At 39.8% G+C, this 20,961-nt stretch overlaps 3 protein-coding genes and 1 non-coding gene across 4 annotated transcripts; 1 reads left to right on the top strand and 3 right to left on the bottom strand.

Moving 5' to 3' along the window:
• Nucleotides 1-1,933: 1,933 nt before the first annotated feature.
• On the bottom strand, nt 1,934-2,265 carry QC763_0083380 (uncharacterized protein; the record flags this gene model as incomplete). The annotated part of the gene is made up of 2 exons (XM_062906154.1): nt 1,934-2,108; nt 2,135-2,265. The coding sequence occupies 2 exons, from the start codon at nt 2,263-2,265 to the stop codon at nt 1,934-1,936; spliced, it is 306 nt and encodes a 101-aa protein (XP_062764153.1).
• A 4,000-nt stretch (nt 2,266-6,265) lies between these two features.
• On the bottom strand, nt 6,266-7,434 carry QC763_300980 (uncharacterized protein). Its single transcript, XM_062910561.1, has 2 exons — nt 7,064-7,434; nt 6,266-7,002 (listed from the first exon to the last, which is right to left on the bottom strand). Exons 1-2 carry the CDS (start codon nt 7,283-7,285, stop codon nt 6,385-6,387), a joined length of 840 nt encoding a protein of 279 aa, XP_062764152.1. The 5' UTR covers nt 7,286-7,434; the 3' UTR covers nt 6,266-6,384.
• Nucleotides 7,435-16,197: 8,763 nt separating this feature from the next.
• On the bottom strand, nt 16,198-16,290 carry QC763_0083360. Its single transcript has one exon. It is a non-coding gene; the product is annotated as a tRNA-Glu (tRNA).
• Nucleotides 16,291-18,771: 2,481 nt separating this feature from the next.
• On the top strand, nt 18,772-20,688 carry QC763_0083350 (uncharacterized protein; the record flags this gene model as incomplete). The annotated part of the gene is made up of 2 exons (XM_062906153.1): nt 18,772-18,798; nt 20,023-20,688. The coding sequence occupies 2 exons, from the start codon at nt 18,772-18,774 to the stop codon at nt 20,686-20,688; spliced, it is 693 nt and encodes a 230-aa protein (XP_062764151.1).
• Nucleotides 20,689-20,961: the final 273 nt, after the last annotated feature.

Below are 20,961 nucleotides of genomic sequence, written 5' to 3'. Positions count from 1 at the left end.
GTCATGCCTTCAGCTTTATATGCGGGAATTGATGAGAATGAGATCGCATGATGGCGAAGGACGCTGTTTTCGATACGAGTAAAGCCTCGTTGGTGTCACCAGTATACGACGTCACATTGGTAACGGTATGGATGATGAGAAGCTAATGATACGCCTTACTCACTTTGTGGGAAAATGCTACCTGGAAAGGCATGTGCCTGCAGGTCAGTTCGTGTCGCGGGCGGACAGTTGCCATGGTGCTTACTGAGCGTCTGTGACATTTCACTTCTCAGGCCAATTCTGCCGCTTTAGGTAGTCCAGTGTGATCCGACTTTCGCCTAGGAACACCCACTGGGGCAACATTGCCATCTTAGTCGAAATTTCGGCCACCACCGGATATAAGTCGCTCGAGGAAGCCGAAAATCCTTCTAAATGTATTTATTCTAAACCTTTCAAACATATAATCTTTTATCCCTAAAACAATTCAATAACTAAATTTACCTGAAACCTTCTCCAAAAAAAGTTCATATATTTTAAACTTTAATTAACTAAATTCTGAAAAAGATATTTAGTTTAACTTAAATATATTTAAATTATTTTCGCTATAAACTCATCTTGGAAACTCTCCAAATAACTCTCCAATTAATTTTTCAAATAATTAAAAACCAATCAACTTACAAACTTTCCATAACTTTAAGTGTAATCATAATTTTAAAAATCCCGAAATTAATTAATTGTAATATTTTCTAAAGCAGAATAAATTATTTATAATACCTTTAATTTCCTAAACATTCAATTAAATCAAAAAGCTTATAAATTAAATAAAACTAAATAAAAAAAACTATCAAAATAATGAACTTATTAAAAAAGACTTTTCGACGATTAAAGAAGCCATGATGTTACTTCTCGCAAGGCCCGACGAGTATGACTTACTAGTCTTCTCCTTCATTGCTTTGCTTCAAAGCTACCTCATCGAGGCATAAGTAGCGACAGTTCTCTGCTGGCTTTTAGCTATGGTGGGTTTTCGACTCGTTAACCACCACATCAAGTAACTACTAAAGGATATCTGTTCTGCCAGGTCGAAGGAAATACGTTGCTCCTTTTGGATTTTAGTGGGGTGTATACCTAGACTGCCTCTGCTACCCTACCCCTCTGCCCTGTTAGTAGAGGCTAGAATTGCATTTCGGAATGTCCAAGTTAAACACTTTAACTAGAAGCATTCCCAAATAAAACAAACGGTCTAATCGTCATATAAAACACCTACTCGGCATAAGATTTAGACCCGTTATATATAGGTACTTTATCTTATTTCATTAAAACTTATAGCCTTATACCTTCCTAGTTCCTTAATATTAATTGCCGCTCTCGCGAGCTTAATTACTACAGTTAAACTATTATAAAAGCTATTTCGTATTATTAAAAAGAAATATAAGTAATATATACTAAAGGATTGTACTAATTAAATTAATATTAGACTTCGTAAAGCATTGCGAGATAGTAGAATTATTCTTTAAAGCTATAGCTTTTGAAAGAAAAAAGTCTTAGTTACTGTGTGGAAGCAGGATCGTACGTTAGGATACTTAAAATATATAATCTAAATCCGTCTACTTACCATAAAATTTAGGTGCCGCCCTACTTAATACAAAGTCTTACTTATACTAGAATTAAGTTAAGTAAGCTAAAGCATTTTAATAAAGATAAAGTAATTTTAATTATATTAAATATATATATTGTTTTTATGTCTAGCTCGATCTCTTAAAATCCTTTATATATTCTCCGGTACGAGAAGTTAACCGTAAAAATATTTATTTTAATTACGTATAACCTATGTAACTGGGACCGGTTATACTTTATTCTCTCCTAATTACTAAAATAAGTATAATTTTTTTGCCGGCCACGTTGTGCTTTGTTCCTCGATGATAGGCTTGATGGCTCGATAGATCCGCTCTTGGACCTAGAATCGTGTAGAATAGATGGCCTGAACAGTAAGCTTGCCCTTCTTGTGGAATGGTAGCTCCCATCCGTCGAGCAGGGAGGCCGCCTTGGCAGCATCGCTATCGTCCTGAAACCGAGCCTTCGCCTTAGCACGCTTGCCTCCAAACACGGCATCCTCCCACCACTCGAGCGGTCTAACGTCCATTAGCCTAGACTTAACAAGAGCATTTGCCGTCTCAGCGTCGTAGCTAAAGCTCGGGTCCCAGTCTGCACGTTTCTAGGCGATATGCTCGCCGGGATCGACTTCTTGACATCGTCTTCGGTAGCCTCGGCAGGGACTTCGGTGAGCATGACTGTCGTCCACGCTTTACTCCTCTTAGGCGCGTGACTTATAATAGGTATATTGAGAACTCTCCACCTGCTACTCGTGTACTTCTCGTGGACTATCTCGGCCAAGCCCGGCGATGTGAAATTGAGCCACACCGTCTTGAACGGCTGGTACTAAGAGCACAGGACCTTTTTACATTCAACCCTGTGCATTCCTGACCCCCCTGGCATCGGCGCGTTGATAGCGATGACTTCGATGCTATTCTTGCCCGCAAAGGATCTTTTGAAGACATCTGCCATGCTGATGAACCGTCTGGCGAAAGCGGGATCCTCAATGCGGAGATCGGTAACACGATATGTTAGATCGGGACATAGGGTGAAGCGGATTTTGTCGATCGAGACGGCAAAGCCGAGTTTGCGGAAGACTAAAAAGATATGACCCGGTGTGCTGTCCACAGGCAATTGACTGATGCGAACGGCTGAGAAGTCTGACTGGAGAGATACCTTCAGTAGTGCTGCCCCGTGTCCTAACTATATAACCGCTCTGCCGAGCGGGCGTATTCAGTTGCCGGGTTTGTTCTCGGATTCATCCTACACAATATGGAGATTAGCAAATGTCTTTAGTTTTAGAATGGGCATGAGCCTACATTCTCTGGGCCCTGTCTTTTATTAGTTGAATGCTCCCCATACTCCTCGGCAACGAGTGGTTGGGTAAATTCCGGGTGAGCAAAGGGGCAGCTATCTCCCTTCAGGCAAGCTCCTTTAAGATAGAAATGGCAGGTGGGTTTGGATGTCGGGGCTTTGCTATCTTGCTCGCTGGTGGGGGTAATTCTGGTCACTGACTCGACGACGGCTGGATCATGGGAAAATGAGCAGGAGCTACCATTTCGACAGCCTTGCTGGGCGAAGAACACGCAGGGCTTTTTGCCCACTTGCGAGCCAGCTGGGCGCAAAGGGAGTTGGGTCTTTTGTCGGGCCATAGTGGCATTCCAAGACTTGTTTTGAGGTGCCGAACAACGAAGAACAGTGTCAGAGGAAAGGGTATTAAGAGAGTGCGGCGTATGTTAAGTATAAGACCTGTTGGGTCGCTGCTGTGAGACCTACTAGGTATCATGCCCATCCTAACTGGTGGATAGCTGCATATGTAGTACGCGGTATCCGATAAGCGAATGGCAGATGGAGTTGATCTTGATGTTTGAACCTCGACGATTGGTCTTATGAGGAGAAGTGGCGGATCACGACGGAAAATACTGACTGATGCCCGAAAAATAGTCCTTCAGGCATAAGGGGACTGACAATATGGCAGGATGGACCTCGGTGATTGGTGCACTCACTATCTTAATTGCAAAATCAATTGGATCGTTCTTACCTGAGTAACAGATCGGATTCAACTGCAGCTCTCACGCTAAAGAGGTAGGTGCCCTTCGGTTAAGTAAGTGGGCCAACCCCTTCACCCAGCAGTTATTACTTCAGTTCAGCTTTGAAGCTTAAACAAGAACAAACTACATGATAAGGGTCTTGGTAGGAGATGTGGGGGAACACGATTCCGGATACATAGCCTCAATCCGTCAACAATGGATTGAAATCTGACCTTCCAAATTGGCAAATAACAGTCATACCATTGTACCACAACATCCTTCCAAGGGGGATTAAGAGATTCTGTGGTTACACAATCCTAGTGCATGGGTTGTTGGTGCGTGTGTGGAGGTAGCCTCAAAGTGGGGCATCAATCCCCCTGATCGGGTCGAGATCTCGTATTCCGTGTACCCCATACTTCGCATTGCAGGGATACCATGAATAAATTATAAGGGCAGATAGTAGCAAATGGGAGTTTATTTTATTTTCTATCCTAGTCTTTAGCTTGTTTGATGACGTTTTGACGAGGAGTAAAGGAGTTTTAGTGGATTTATCCAGCTCTCTAGCTCTTAAGCTATCGACTTGTTTGCCAAGAATCTGGGTTCCCTAGGGGGTTACTAATATGATCCTCTACAAATATCCAGACGAAGCGCCTTAAATGGGTTGCTGATTCCTCACCAGGCAGCTCAAGAACTTGACGGGAATATCTGAGACACGATGGGGCTTCTAAAACTTTTGGTAGTGGCCGGTCTTATGGTTAAATCCACGTGTAGTTCGAACCTTCGGGACTTCTACACAATATCTTTCGTTGAATCATCCTTTCCAGCACCCGACTTCTTCCAGGGCCTTGAATTAATCGCTGGTTGTGACAAGGGCTGTAATATTAGAGCTTGGAACTTCGTGGTTCAATTCAGGCTAATAATCTCTAATGGCCTCGAAGTCTGTGTTCCAGGAAGAAGGAATACAGTCTAATGATCCTGAGCGCGTATTTATCCTTCATCACATAGCCCGTGCCCTATTGGCCTCAGGCCATTGCTAAGTCCTTCAACTTTCCTTTGAGCTAGTGAGATCCATCCTTAAGCGCAGTTGCTTCTGATTGCCTGCTTCACTTTCAACGACTGGCTGTCGGCTTGCAGTTGGAGATGCAGTTGGCCGTGGCCTAGGCCTGTTGGTTGTTGACGTGTAACACTGGTTCTGTCACGGCTCTGCCAGACAGCACCCATCCCGGCGCTATGAACTACGACGCCCTCATCGCGTACTCTTACCGAGCTATGTACGAAATGACGGTTCTCGGCAAAGAACTGACACGGAAGTTCTACCGCTCTTCCAACTTGACCCAAATCTACTCTTACTTCTACGGCTGCTCCGAGGGCGGGCGCGAGGGCATGTCCTATGTCCAAAAGTACGGTATAACCTTTGACGGCGTCTCTGTCGGTTCCCCGGTAATCTGCCACCCCATCTTTTACTACCACGGTCCCCTCGCTTAGCGAAAACACGACTACTACCCCTCTGTCTGCGAGCTTGCTCGCATTACCGCCGATGCCATCGCCTTCTGCGATCCCCTCGACGGCAAAACCGACGGGGTAGTTGCCCGCACAGACCTCTGCTTCGCCCGTTTTAACGCCTCGTCCTTAATTGGCAACCCCTATAACTGCTCCGCTGTTCCCCAGCTCAGCTAACCCCCTATTGCTGGCACCGTCTCCGCTAAAGTAGCCGTTGTGGTAGCCGACACCTGGCGCGGTATGTACGACTCGAAGAATAAGCTCGTCCAGGCATTCTACATCCCCTCCGTGGATTTCAGCGACTCTATTACCGTCTTCAACCCGGCCACGAACCAGCTCGAGTCCTATCCCAATCCTGTCTCTCCTGCCGTGGTGAACCTGTTGATTAAGAAGGTCTACTCGGCTAGACTGCCGCTGGATGAGGTCAGCCCTGATGTTATCCGCGAATGGGTTAACGACGCGATGAGCAAGTACATGTCTACCATCTTTACCTTCTGGCCGGACCTCACTCCGTTTAAGTCCAATGGGGGTAAGATGATTGTGCGGTATGGGGAGGCTGATGCCATGATTCCCGCGGTCTCGTCGACCATGTATCAGGATAAAGCCAGGAAGATAATGTACCCTGGTTTGGGGGTGCAGCAGGGGTATGCCGAGATGACAAAGTGGAATAAGCTGTGTTTAGTACCTGGGGGCTCTCATTGGGATCCTGGGACTGTGGACCCGCTAGGGGTGGTCAAGCCTAACAATGCCGCCTGGCCGACGGAGGTGCTGAAGAGCTTGATGGAGTGGGTGGAGGAGGGAAAGGACTTTGAGCGGCTGGAGGGGATTGTTTAGGGAGGTAAAAAGAAGGGGGAGAAGGAGGGGATTTGCGGGTTTCCTCTGAGGCCTATTTGGGGTAGTAATACTAGCGGCGGCAATGGGAAAGGCAAAGGAAAGGGCAAGGGCACGGGCAAAGGACAGCAGCAGTATGATGAGGAGGAGGAGCTTTAGTGTGTCTTTAATCAGCAGAGCTTTGAATTCTTTACTCCGAAGCTGGATAGTTTTCTGGTGGATGCGTACTGAGGTAGCTTTTTTTGTGGGGTAGTTTCTTTTGTTGGGCCTTTGAAGGAGCTCTAGATCTTGTTGCCGTTCTTCTGTTATTTCTTGGGTTCACTGAATACATTGTACGGCTTACAGTATATTTCTTATTTTATTAGATGGAAGATATGAGCAACATACATATACTCAGCAAGGCACTCAGCCAAAAACAAAACAAAACAGGCTACTACCAGAACAGATAGACCAGTCACACCTCCCGGTCCGTATTCTCACGCGGATCTTTCGAGCCGACCTTCCGGAACCTCGTCAGGTACCTGTGTCTCTGCAGCTCATCGTTGATCCTCCGATGCTTCGTGCCCACGCTGCGCCGCCATGCATCCCGCGCCGGCCTCGTCCTCTCACTCAGCAAGGCAAGCGGAGTGACGTCGCGCATGTCTTCTGGTAGAGAGCGAGCAATCATGTCATTCTTCTCCCGGATGTGCTCGAGCGGCGGAGGTTTGTCGAGCTCTAGGTTGGTTTCGCCCCACTCTTCCTCTAGATTCATTCCGTCAACGAGGTCGTCCAGATCAGCGTACTGTTGCAGGTCGATCAGGCTCTGGGCAAACAGCTCCAGCTTGGGGTACGGGATCCCGCTCGCACTGCGCTCGCACTGGTCCGTGCTAGGAGAAAGAAGGCATTCAAATTCCGGCACAATTATGAAAAAAAAGTTGACACCCTTGAGCGTGAAGCGGGGGTAGGTGTGCATGAGTGTTTGAGGCCTCGGCAGGACGCGGTGCCATACCTCGTACTTTTCGTTCAGAGGGGGTGAGGTGAGCAAGGTGATCGCTCTATTGAATGACTCTGTCGGGACACATATTTCCCAGTTCTGAACAACTCGCAGTCAGCAAACCACATTGTTTTGGACGTAGCTCGACGGAAATACTAACCATAGGAACTCGGCGAGCGCCATAATACACCAGACCCTTTGTGCCGACGACGCAGCAAGGAATTCCAGAGCTTTCCAGCGCGGCGATGACATCGAGCGTCTCCTGGACGCCACGACCACAGTCCGCATCGTCCGGTTTTCCCAGGTCAAGCACATACTGAGATTTTAATCGAGGCTGAAACCTTGGGTCTCCTGGGAGAATTTCACCATCGGTATTGCTCATGTCTGGCTTGATTTGTGGTGTTTTGGTGTTAGGAATTCAAGTTGTTGGTTAGGTACCAGTTCAGTCTTGGTGTTGGTAAGATATTGTGGAACATGCACATACAGGTCATGTGACTCCAACAGTGCTTTGAGCCTCTTGCAGTACTGTAGCCGATGCGGGTTGGTGATAAATCAATGAACAAAGCAGATATTTAAGGAACAAAAGTTGGGCAAGGCAGCTAGATGTGGCGGGGCCATGGTCTGGGTGCCTCAGACCTGCAATCCCAAATGGTCGGCCAGGGGTGATCAGGTGAAGTGACTGGATGGCACTTGATCCAAGTTGCCACAGAACTGGGAGGAGACCATTCCAGAGAAAACTAGTCGCGACATCCTGAACGTCACACCACTTTTTGACAAACCACTGAGACTTAGTCCCACAGACCGGCCTGGCCATTTGACCGAGGAGCCAACCGTTCCAAAAACATCGCCAACTCACACTCTACGACCACAACACCAACGTGAGGAGGCGGGATGGTGCTAGGGAGCTTAGAACGAACCCGGTTTCTATTATAAGAAAGCTCGGCTGGAGAAATAGAGGCACTACCTTTTCATATCTTTTCTATTGGTACTATAAAGGGACGACAACCCAGGCAAGCTCAAGGAGACCAATCGGACATCCATAATTCACATCTCTCCAAGTCGTTCAACAGACACTGCTGGACAGTGCCTGTGGGGCACCAAAGGGCCCAGGTTTTCCCAGACCCACACCGGTTTGCTCTTGGGGATGGATTTACTTACTGTTTTCCTTTTAACCAACAACAACTAACTGTAATACTAATTTGTTTACTATTTTCTAACTAATTTAGCCTTATTTTCGCAGCTAGTAACTTTCTTAGGTTACTAGCCCTATAGGTTATAAGCTCTTTTAACGCTTAAATCACTAAGCGAACCGAAGTCGACGCCCTCGTCGATAATCTAACCTCGTAAGGCCGAATATTATACCGGACCTTACGACTTTTCGACCCTTATTAAGCTAATATTACGTAATTAGACCTTTCGACGGCGATTTTAGAGGCGTTAAAAGAGTTAACTAACTTCTTAATTAACGGAAGCTTAATTTTAATCTTAACTTTTATTTTAATAAAAAATTAAAGTAACCGATTACCCCTTACCGATAAAAGTATAGTTTACGGTATTAACTTTCTCTTAACTAAATTTCTTTAGTTTTATTATTTTTATAACCTTTTAATTAAGAAATTATTATTTTCCGGTAATAGTCGAAAATTCTATCTTACTTTATTAAAAAACCGATAGCGAAATAAGTATTTTACCCTTTATTTAAATTAATTTAACTTACTATTAGCGATTATAAAATTAAATAACGCTTTTTTTTAAGTTTTTCTTATAACGTTTTTTTACGACTTCCTTTTAATTAATTTTTCTTTTAAAATAATTAATATTAACGTTACTATAACCTAGCTTTTAAAGCTTATAAAAGCTATAGGAAATACTAATACCGTTACTACGGTTAAATAATAAACCTTTTAAGCCTTACCGGCTTTAAACTTAAAAACCGATTTTTCCGATTAAAAATTTTAATTAACTTAGTCCCTTATATACTATAGTTTAAAAGACTATATTAAAGCTAATATATAGTTATTAACGGAAAAAGAGATATTTACTTTCGAATAATAGCGTATTAATAATTTAAATATTTAAAACCTAATAATAATTTCCGTTAAAAAGCTTAAGATTTAATAACGAATTTTTAACCTCGGTTAAAAAGCTAACGGTATTAGTATTTATAGTTTATATTAAAAGATTATTTAAGCCCTATAGTATAATATTTTCGATATCGTTAATATACTTTTAAAAAAATATTTTACTTTTAAGCGTATTAACTTTACTTTATTTTAAACTTACTTTAGCCGGCTCGAGGTCCTTCGCCGTCGTCTTAATATAATAAAAATTAAAATCGGTTACGTAGCTTACCTTTAAGCTATTTTAAACGGTATTAAAACCGTATATCCCGATTTATATAATTAATTAATAAAAAAGATAAAAGATAGTACTATAACCTAGTTATTTCTTTATTAAAAATATAACGTTAAGGCCGTTATAAAGGAGATTACGCCGGTTTACTTTAAAATTATTATCGAGACTATTAAGGCCCCGGCCGCGACTATATTTTTATTTATTATATTATTAATTTCGACGAAAAAATATAATTTTTATATTAAAGGCTTAAGGAAAAGTAATTAATATTATATAAACTATAGTCGTTACTACCCAAAAGGTAAGGCCTATTAATAATATAACTTTAATAAGGCTCTAAAAGATTAAGAATATAAGGAAAAAATATAAATAAATAAATAAAAAAAGTAGTAAAGTATTAATTCGTTAATAAAAATTCTTTAAGGCTATACTAATAGCGTTACTAATACTAAGTCTTCGAAAGACCGACTTACTTATAGTACCTTAATATTATTTAATAACTTTATTAATATATTACTTTTTATTTACTATAATAATAATTAATTAGATTTTCGTTTCGGCTTTTAAAAATAATACTTTTGTTAATAAATACCTTTAAAATTTAATAAGTTATCGAAGTATTTAAAAACTATATATATTATAACTCTAGATATACGGATTTCGTATTTAATAAACTAAAGTAGTTTATCGAGCTCTATTTATTATTTAAAAGGAAGGAAAAAAGGTTTCTTTCGTTATTAAAAAATATTATAAAGTATAGTTATTAAAGAACTATAATATTAAAATCTACCCTTTTAAATAGTTAAGTTATTACCTTAAAGCTTAAAAAAATAATATATTATTTATAAGCGCTTATTAATTTAATATCGGTAAATAAATTATTTAATAAAGGTATTTTTTAAGATTAAAAGAATTATAATTTAATCCTTAAAGGTATTAATTAAATAATATATAAGTTAATTAAAAATAATAATATATATTAAATAAATATAATGCTTAATATCGATTTTAATAAAGTATCTTTAGTAAAAACTTTTATTAAAGCCGTAATAATATTTATTAATTATTAAATAATATATTACTATTTAATATACGTTAATAAAGCCGATATTTATAAAGTTTATATATAGATAAGTATTAAACTTATTAATAATAACTTTTTTTATAAGCCTTATATAATAATAAAAATAATAAATTAAATAGGCTTATCGACCTTTACGTAAATTAATAATCCGTTCGACTTTATTTATATTAACGTTATTACCTATAAGAACCTTAAATATTTAAATTATAAATACTTTATTTATTATATAAATATATAAAGTAACTATAAATAGATTAACTTTATAATAAAAAAAATAAATATTTAATAAGGTTAAGGATTTTAAAACGAAAATCGCGTATTAAACCGAATATAAAATTAATATTATTAGCTTTAATAGTAATATAGAATTTACTTAAGGCTCTAAGACTTTTAATAATAGTCGCTTAACCGCTTAAGCCGATTAAAAAAGTATTATTATCTTTAAAACCGTTCCTTACTTATTATAAATAAATAAAAAAGTAGAAAAGGCCGTAAAAACTATATTTAACTATACTAAGGCTATTATATTAGTCTATAAAGTACTAAAAAAGTTATTCCTATTTATTATATAGTTTATAGTTTACGTAAGTAACTTACTACCCTCGAGGATTAACGAAGGAGAAATTAATATTTATAAAAAGTATATTATAAAGCTTAATATACTCGAGAGTAAGCGGAAACCGTATATTTAATACTTACGCTCGTACTTTTATAACGCGTATTACTATATTAAGCCGGCCTACCGGGCTAATTCGGATAAGTTTACTATTAAAGTAAAAAAAAAAAAGTTTATCGGTTACGTAAATATATATAATAAAATATATTAGATTTAGAACTTAGTTATTAATAAAGTTATAAAGATTAATATTATAAAGTTTAATAAAAGCGATTTTTATAAGCCTAATAACGATAAATATAAAGATATTAAGTACAAGGTAGTCTTTATTAATAATATTATAACCGAAAAAAAAAATATTATTATTAATAAAACGGTATTTTTAAAAAGAAAAGTTACTTTCGATAATAAACTTATTACTATACCAGAGCCTACTCTATAACGAAGTACTTTAATAATTAAAATAAAGAAAGCTAAAGACTTTAAATAAATTATTTTACTTACTCCGAAAACTATATCGTTATTAATATTACTTTTATTATTTAAAGCTTTAAACGTAAAAAACCTTTTCGACGCCGAAAAAGTAAAAGATATATAGTTTAAAATATTTATTTTATTAAACTATAATTAAGCGCCCTATACTATTAACTCTCCTATTATAAAAAAGTTTATTTTCCTTATAAGGTTAATAAGGAAAGAAAAAAGTAAAATTATAGAAAGATTTAATAATAATTAAGCAGATAGTAGGTTACTAGATTTAAATATAAATAGCTTAACTAAGGACTTTAATAACGATTTCGAGCTTAATATAAATTATATAAAGGAAGCTATAGCTTTTTTACTAACTTAGGAACGGCTTTATAAAATAATAATAAGAAATTAAAGTTTAAACTTTTATAAAAAGCTATAGTAAAGTTAATACCTTTATTAAAGCTTTTTTATAATATATTTTAATAATCTATAATTACGTAAAATAATAATTTATACTTTAATTATAATTAAAGTTAATTACTTTTTATAAACTATTAATAAATCTTATATACTTAGAAATTACTAGTAAGTAAGGAAACTCGAAAATTATTATAAGTATTAATTACTTACTATAAAAAAGTAAAATGCCGGCCTATTAAAAAAGGACGTTTATAAGCCAATTAATATATTAAAAAAATATAATATTTTATTAAATAAATAAATATATAATAAAAAGATAGACTTTTATATAAATAAAGTAAAGGCTAAAGTAAAGTAAATAATATATAATAATTTTAATAGGGATTCCTAAACTACGTAAGACGTTTACGCTACTATAGTAAATAATATAGTAGTTAAATACTTTTAAGTTATTATAATTATAAAAGATTAAAAATACTTTTAATATAATTTTAAAATAATATTTTTTAATATTAAAATCCTTAATACTATATAGTATTATATATAATTATTAAATAGCTTAGCGAAGCTATTAAATAAAGTATATTAGTTTAAAAAGGTATTATATAGCTTAAAGAAATTACTTATTTATTAATATAAAATAATAAAATTTATAATAATTAAACTAAACCTTAATACCTTTTTATTAAACTTTTATTTATTCCGTTATAAAAAAATAAATACTTTAATAGTCTTATACGTAAATAACTTATTTATATTAACGTTTACGATAAAAATTATTAAAGATATTATTACCAAGCTAAAAAGTAAATATAATATTAAAAAATTAAACGAATTAAAAAGGTTTTTAGGTTTTAATATTATAAGGAACCGCGAGAAGAGGTAGGTTTACCTATCCTAAATAATCTATATTAATACTTTATTTAAAAAGTTCGGCTATAAAGATATAGTTAGTATAACTATATTATAGCTAATTAAGCTAGAATTTCCTTTTACGTAGGAGAAAATAATTACGGAAATAAAGAAATATATTTAAAAGACCGGTATATTAAACTAGCTTTTTATTAATATTTAGCTTAATATTATTTTTATTATTAACCGTTTTTACGGAAATAATTTTAAGCCCTTACTATATTACTTAAAGTTAATAAAATACTTTTTCCGGTACCTAAATACTATTAGAAAATTATATATTATATTAAAAGCCTTCGAGTTTTCGGTAAAAAATATAAAGCTTATAAAATTCGTAAATACCTTATACGTAAATATTTTACTTTAAAAATATTTTACTAGCGGCTATATTATTTTTGTAATTAATAAATTAATATTATAAAAGAATAAAAAATAAACTTTCGTCGCCCTAAGTATAACGGAAGTAAAGTTTATTAACCTAATACTTATAAAGTATTTATTATAATAAGTATTAAAGATATTAAAAAACTATAATATACTATAGTTAAAGCTATATATATTATATACTAATAGTAAGAACGCCGAAATTATAGTTTTAAACCCTTAGAATATCGTTAGGACCCGGTACATCGATATATAGTATAAATAAGTAGGTAAATAAATAAAGGAAAAAAGATTTAGTATTTAATATATTTTTAAGTTAAAGATATTAGCGGATAAATTTATAAAAATACTATAAAAGGAGAAGTACGTAAGGTTTATATAACTATTAAGAATATAAGATTTTCCGGATTAAAATATATAGAAGAACGTATATTTATATAAAAAAAGGCTACTAGAGTATTAAGCAAAGGAGTTAAAGGAAGTAAGAAGAATCTAGGCGTATATTGGGCTTCCGAAGATATTAGCGATAGTTTTATTTTGGACGGCGGTGTGCTATCTGTGGGGGAGTGTGGGGCACTAAAGGGCCTAGGTTTTCCCAGACCTATACCGGTTTGCTTTTAGGGATAGATTTACTTACTGTTTTCCTTTCAACCAACAACAACCAACTATAATACTAATTTATTTACTATTTTCTGGCCAATTTAGCCTTATTTTCGCAGCCAGTGACTTTCTTAGGTCACCAGCCCTACAGTGCCTGACCCCTTTATTACAATCTCAGCTGTAACATACCTTCCAACTTTAGTTCACTCCTTTAGCTCCTACCCTTCTTCCCACTCCTTGTCCTTCTCTCTTTTCTGATATCCGGTATATCAGTCTTCTGAATGTCTTCGTACCGTGGACCATCTCAAAGCCACAGTAGGACCTCGAGCACAAGCTCTAGAAGCCGCTCTAGCCGAGGCACACCTCCCCCTCAACTTCCCCCTGCTCCTGCCACATATACTGAAGATCAGCTGGATTATCTCGAGGAACAAAACGACAAGCACGTCACACAACGGCATCTAGTTTACGCATTAGACCATGTTGTACAAGTCTTGAGGACACGTGGGATTGAGTATGGCGCCATGGGCGGTATGAGCATGATCCTTCTTGGAAATCAGGAACGGACGACTACCGACGTCGATGTGGCTGTCCAGGTTAGAACCAGGGATCTGCTGGCAGCATTTGCTGCCGACAACCGGTACACACCTACTGGTAGTAAATGCTAACCCAGTTGATCTACGGTCTATATTCCTCGCGCGGCCGTGGTTGCTGGAAGCGGTGTTGCTCGCATGTTCGTGCTCACAGGTCGCTCCTATGGACAGAATGTCCCGACACTGGCGGTGGAGGTCGATTTGATTGTGAATGGTGAGCGCCAGATTACCTACTCGAGGGACGAATTCCATTCTCAGTTGGCATGCTAACAAACATTAAACCTAGGTAATAAGCGAGAAAGGCGCACCTAGAGTGCTCCAGGGAGCCATTAACACCTACACGCTCAACACCACGTGCGGTCAACGCTCCTACAATATTGTCAGGCTGCAGCACCTTTTTCACGCCAAGCTGAGGTCGTTTAGTATACGCGATAGCAATAAGGATTTCAACGACCTTGTCTGGATATCTCTTTCTCATTCAGAGATTGTGAGGGAAGTTGCACCGCAGCTTGATCACGGCTTGAATACAACTTTGCTGTCCATGCCGGGGAAAGCCTCAGCTCGGAACGTGGCGCCTTCCTCTACAGCTTGCTCGGTCTGAGTAGGTCTTCGAGCCGGTCCTCCAGTCACGGCAGCCGCCACTCGAGTGGCAGCGGGTCTCGGAGAGTTCGCTGAGGTCTCACTTTTATACAAGGTGGAGTCGGCAGGTTCATCCAACCTCCTTATCGCTGGTCGAGGGAGGCTTTGTCATAAGTGTGTACCACGGTAGTAGATTATGGACGGAGGCTGGCCTTCGGGCGTGGATATCCAAACACATATGAGAAAGAGGGTACCGATCATGGATATATATGTAGACACGTACCTACCTTATTCATCGGATTAGTTTCAAGATCCCCGCAATACTTTGAAATCACACTTACGGACTGCTACCACAATTGTTCGTAACAACCTGAAACCCCTCTGGAAGGTGTCCACCGCAGTTAGGGAGGTAATCAATCACGTCGCTCCTTCCTAGCAAGCACTGCAGTAGTTTAATACCTACCTACCTACGGTAGCCACTTCCAGAGCTCACCACAACGGATGGTGTCTGGTCAACAAGCACGCTCTTCTTTTCATTCTGTCAGTGGAAAATGCGGCAGCTTTTCAATAGCATTTTAACTGCAAAGTGCCTACCTCCGGACTAACATGGTGATGAAAAGAAGCCTTCAGATGCAAGGCACCCTGATATTATTGCAAACCTCAGCCCGACCAAGGACGAGTCATCCCTCATCAACACCAAGATGTCAGACCCGTTGCAAGCTTGAAGAAGTTGACGTTGCCGGTTACCTGGAATAAAGATGGCTTTCACAGGTCACCTACAGGCGCAACGCGAGAGTGCCGTTATCCGCCGAGGGTGAACATGTCCGTCGAGAGGTGTAGAAGTACCATCGGCAGTTACAAGTTTATCTCCACCATGCTGCCAAACAGGTCCAGCAAAACCCAAGCTTGGTGGTGCATGTCAGCGCAGGAGAGTGACAGTTCGTGACAGGCTGTAGTGGAAACGATGAGAGCGTTTGGTTGCTGAAACGTGCCGAAAGAATGTTGCCCAATAACAGAGCAGACACGACGGCAACGCCAAGGCAATGTTATGACCATCTGACAGACCTGGGATTGGCCTCAGATCAAGGAAACCAAGTACCCGTCGCTATGAGGCATAGACAGAGGCCATCGTGTACGTACATTCTCTAGGCAACAGTCGTCTGCCAAAAGAAAAAGACATGACCTGATCATGTCTCTCGATTTGAAACGCAATGATGACTCTCTTTCTTGCCTGTCTCATGTGTGTGTGTGTGGCACCAAAATAGTCCAAAAAAAAGTTAGGACTCGGATACCGGGAGTCGAACCCGGGGCTGTTGAGAGAAACAGACACTTCTGAGAAGTGAGAGTCAACGATGTTACCGCTACACCATACCCGATGAGGATGGTTCCAATTGGATTGATGGCAGCCAGGGCGGAGTTCCGCCTTTCTGATGGAAGATATGTCCCTGCGTTTTGTTTGTGTGGGTGGGTGGGTGTGTGGTTGTGGTGGTGGAGCCCAAAAGTGGGTACCAAGTGCCTGGGCAGCAAGTTAATCCACCTTTTGCTTTTTTTAATGCTAGTGTTTTTCTTCAGCTCAGCTGCATTGCATTACATTGCATTGCCGAACCCTGACGATTAATGCAGGCCGTATCTATTGTTAGGGCGTGCTGTTGGCAGCGACTTGTTTGCTGGTGGTAGTGCTAGCTGAGGTTGCGAAAGAAGTTTGTCCGGACTCCGAACGAATGAGAGTGGCGTGGATGCCAACTGTCGACTGCATCGTGTGGTGCAACATCATGAAGTCTCTCTGTCTTGATCCATCAAGCAGTTGGGTTTCCTTTCATCGCCGTTACATTTTCTGTTTGCATGTTTTTGCAGAACATGACCCTGAATTCGGGATCTACTGAGGGAGGGAGTTCAGAATCGAGATGATAGAGTCTGTGCTCACACAGAAATCGCCGAGGATTCGGTTGAGACACGGCAGAGGCTTCCACATGAAATTTGCAAGGCCCACGGTCAATGTAATTGGGTGTGGTCTGGAAAACTGGCTGCATTTGAGGCTTGCGTGGTCTCATACACATGTGATTGGGATGCAATGGTACCAGGTACTCTACCTAGTTACAAAAAGGGAGGGTCTGCACCTAATTATCATCATCCGATGTGAGTCAAGGGCGATCAAAGATTGTACATAATTAATAACACTTCCACATCACATACCGGACAAGTTGCTCTCGGCGAACAGAAAAAAGAGGTAGGTGATTCAAAACGACATTTCGCCTGAATCGAGGGACTCGGGAATAATGTGATAATGAATGAAGGGAAAGCTCAACTCCGATTGGGAGGGCGCATAGGTGATCTTATTGCATCGTTGTCACCGCAGCACTACAAAAATCGCCGTTCTAATTCACGGGCCGTCAGAATGATTGACGCAACCCTTTCCGTGCAGTTTCAACGTTAATCATGGCAGACCTAGCTGAACGGTTGTGACAGAACGCCAAAATTTCTTCAGAATGGTCGGTGGTACAAATAGAGCATGGTGTTGCCTTTCTTTGATAGGGAATACCCAACCATCCTTCTTGACCAAGTCGTTATTCTTTGATTGTTCAGTGACAACCCACATTGCTCACAATGGAAGACAGGACAGCAGTTGTTTACGGGAAGAAGGACTGGAAGAAGGATGAGATCATCGAAACCAGAATACACCTCTCCAACCCAGTACCACCAACAGACTCAGACCTCTCTTCCCTGCCTTCCCCATTACAAGAGAACCCATTACAAGACCTCGAAGCCCAAACAACGCCAGAAGAGGAGCCATTACGAAAACGTCTCGGCTTCATTAGATACACAGCCCTCAACGTCTACCGCCGCCTTTTCACACTCGCCTTCATTAGCAATATCATCCCCCACATCATCTACCTCGTCAAGGGTGCGGCGCCTCTAGACCTCGTCAACGCCTAAGCCATCAACCTTGCCGTCTGTGGCCTCTGCCGGCAACTACTAGTCCTGAACTTCTTATACCTCATCTTCGGCTCTGTCCCACGATTAGCACTAACGATAATCAAACGTCTTGCTTACCGCATCTTTTACCTCGGCGGTGTCCATAGCGGCACCGGTGTCGCCTTCTTCATCTAGTATATCGGTTTCGCCGGCCTTTACACCTACCAGTTTAACTCCACCAGCGCTAACCTAATTAGCATCGCCGTCCTGGCCTTGATCTACTCCGTCTTTGCCCTCCTCCTTTCCATTATCGTGCTAGCCTACCCCACTATCCGTAGAAAATACTACGATATTTTCAAATTTGTGTACCTCTTCGCTAATAGGGGTATTTTAGTCCTCTTTTGGGCGTTGCTCTTCCTCCTCGGTACCTAAGAAGCTTCTTTAGGAAAATTTCTTTTTATTTCCCTTTTTACTGGATTTTAATTTTCCTAATTATTACTATAATCTACCCCTGGCTCTTATTACGCACAATAACCGTTACCCTCGAGCCCCTCTCCCCGTACGCTATTAGGCTTTACTTTAACTATACTACCGTTAAATTTAGTTAGGGTATTTAAGTCGCTAAGTACCTACTTAAAGACTAATACTCCTACGCTTATTTCCCCGACTACTTTAATAACGTTAAAGAAATAGCGCTGGAAAATATAAAATTTAACTATATTATTTTCCGGGTCGGCGACTAGATAAAGGAGACTATCGTTACCTAGCCGACTAAGCTGTAGAAAAGAGGCGTACCGACGTACGGATTCGGATACATCTTCTATATATTTAGCCGCATTATCGTCGTCACAATAGGGAGCGGGATCGGCCCTTGCTTATTATTTTTGGCAAACGAAAATAGGCTCTAGATAAAGGTATTGTGGTAGACGAAGAGCCCGCTTAAGATGTACGGGCCACAGACGCTAGATCTGGTAAGCAAGATAGATCGGAACCTAGTAGTAATCGATACGAGCGAGAAAGGGAAGCGGAAAGAGATATTTCCGCAGGTATTAAGGTTAGTAAAAGAGTTTAAGGCGGAGGCGGTCTGCGTAATTAGTAATCCAGCCGTCACGAAGGAAGTGGTATTTAGGTTAGGGATGTAGGGGATTTGGGCGTATAGGCCTATTTTTAATAGTTAGTTTTCTAGGAAAGTAGGTGTTTAAGATTTCTCGTAAATATTTTTCGAAGAGAATCGTAAATCTAATTACTATAGTTATTTAGTCTGGACTTTATAAGCTACTTCCTTAGTTTAGTATTCTGGGGACAAAAGGCATAGTGTCGGTCGACATCGGTATTTTGGTTAGATACAGCGCTTAATATATTTAAAGAAGTAATTTAAGCTTCTAAAAATTAAATTAAAGTTTCTAAATTTATTTATCTTATTCAAAGTACTATCTAAAAAAGTATTTAGCAAGCAGGAGCAATATCGGGGGACTAGAGAGTACAAAGAGCGTAGATAACTCTAACTTACTTATTAAACCGTTATCTTATAATAAAGCGTGCTTATTGGGATAACGTTAAATCCTCTTTACTTAAATAAATATTTCTAGCTCGGCGCAAAAATATCTTATTTTGCTCTTCAATCTAAATCTTAAATCAAATGCCCAAGAAAAAAAGAGATTGCAAGACAAACCACTGTTAATAAGGACTGCTTTATAAACCCGCCACTTAATCCATCGGATTATTTTAGTTATCCCACATTACTAATTATAATAGTTATTATATAGAGCTATATATATAACCCCGCGCTAGAATTTAAAAGGGTTTTACCCCGCCATTTTAAAGACTTCACCGACGTAAAAATATAATATTAATACTTCCATACTTTAATGCGTCCCTTTCGTCCTATAATCTCTTTATAAAGACTCCTGAGACAACTCATAGCCCGCAAAATAACTATCAGCACCTTCCGCTATCTCGACCCAGCAAGTATCACCGCTGGGGAGACGCTATAGGCCAAAGTAGATATAGACTACTCTTTGTACAGTCGTAAAATCGTTAATAAAGAGGTTACTAACTTCGCCGACTGTCTCGATATCCACTCCAAAGTTAGCTCCTTCGGTGCCGACATCGACGTAGCCGGCTTCGCGGTCTACCGCTCCCCTTCCGCCACCACCCTAGAAGACTTTGAGAATGATAAGACTATCTGAACAAAGTACTACGCCGAGGTGGAGGCCCTCCTAAAGGAACGGCTCGAGCACAGCGGCCAAAAGCTTAAGCGCATCGAAATCTTCGACCACACCATCCGCAGGCACGACCCCAACGCCGCCCGCCAGCCGGTGCAGCAAGTCCACGTCGACCAGACGCCTAAGGCCGCTGAGGCCAGAGTACGGCGGCACATCACGCCCAAGGAAGAGGTCGACGCCCTCCTCCAAAAGCGCTACCAGCTCATCAACGTCTGGAGACCCATCCGGCACCCCGCCACCGACTTCCCCCTAGCGGTAATTAACTACCGCACCACCGCGCCCGAGGATCTTGTGCCGGTCAACTTGCTCTACCCTAAGCGCAACGAAGGGGACGACGGCGACGATAGGGGCAAGGAAATTCAGCCGTCGCAGGAGACGCTCGACTCGCTTGAGGGATACGAGGTTAAGGGCAAGACATATGGCGTGCTGCCCAATGAGAACCACAAGCTGTACTACATTAAAGACATAACGCCTGGGGAGGCGATACTCATTATGTCCTTTGCCTCAAAGGGGGGCCGGTTGCCGGGCAGGAAGAAGGGGGTTTCGGAGGTAACACCGTATACTGCTTTTATTAACCCGCAGATGCCCGAGGGGACGCCGGAGAGGGAGAGTATTAAGGTGTTTAGGGTTTTATAAGTAGATATAAAAGGGAAGAAGATAAAAGTTGGGAACTATAATATATAAAGGGGGTTTTAAGTAGGGGATATAGTGTTGGATAAGCTAGAATAATAATGACATAAGATATAATGAAAGTAAATATATTATAAATCACGCTCTTATTATATAGCTGCGTAGCTCGCGGACCAAATCCTCCGTATTTATAGTGCCGTTTTGTGCACTATATAGTAACTTAATCCCAGACATATCTCGCCGGATAAACACTACGCTAGTTAGGGTACTATATTATCC

This window comes from Podospora pseudopauciseta (assembly GCF_035222475.1).
Source record: "Podospora pseudopauciseta strain CBS 411.78 chromosome 5 map unlocalized CBS411.78m_5.2, whole genome shotgun sequence".
Classification (NCBI taxonomy): domain Eukaryota; kingdom Fungi; phylum Ascomycota; class Sordariomycetes; order Sordariales; family Podosporaceae; genus Podospora; species Podospora pseudopauciseta.
The sequence above is the reverse complement of the archived record's forward strand: the minus strand, read 5'-3'. Positions and strand labels throughout refer to the sequence as shown.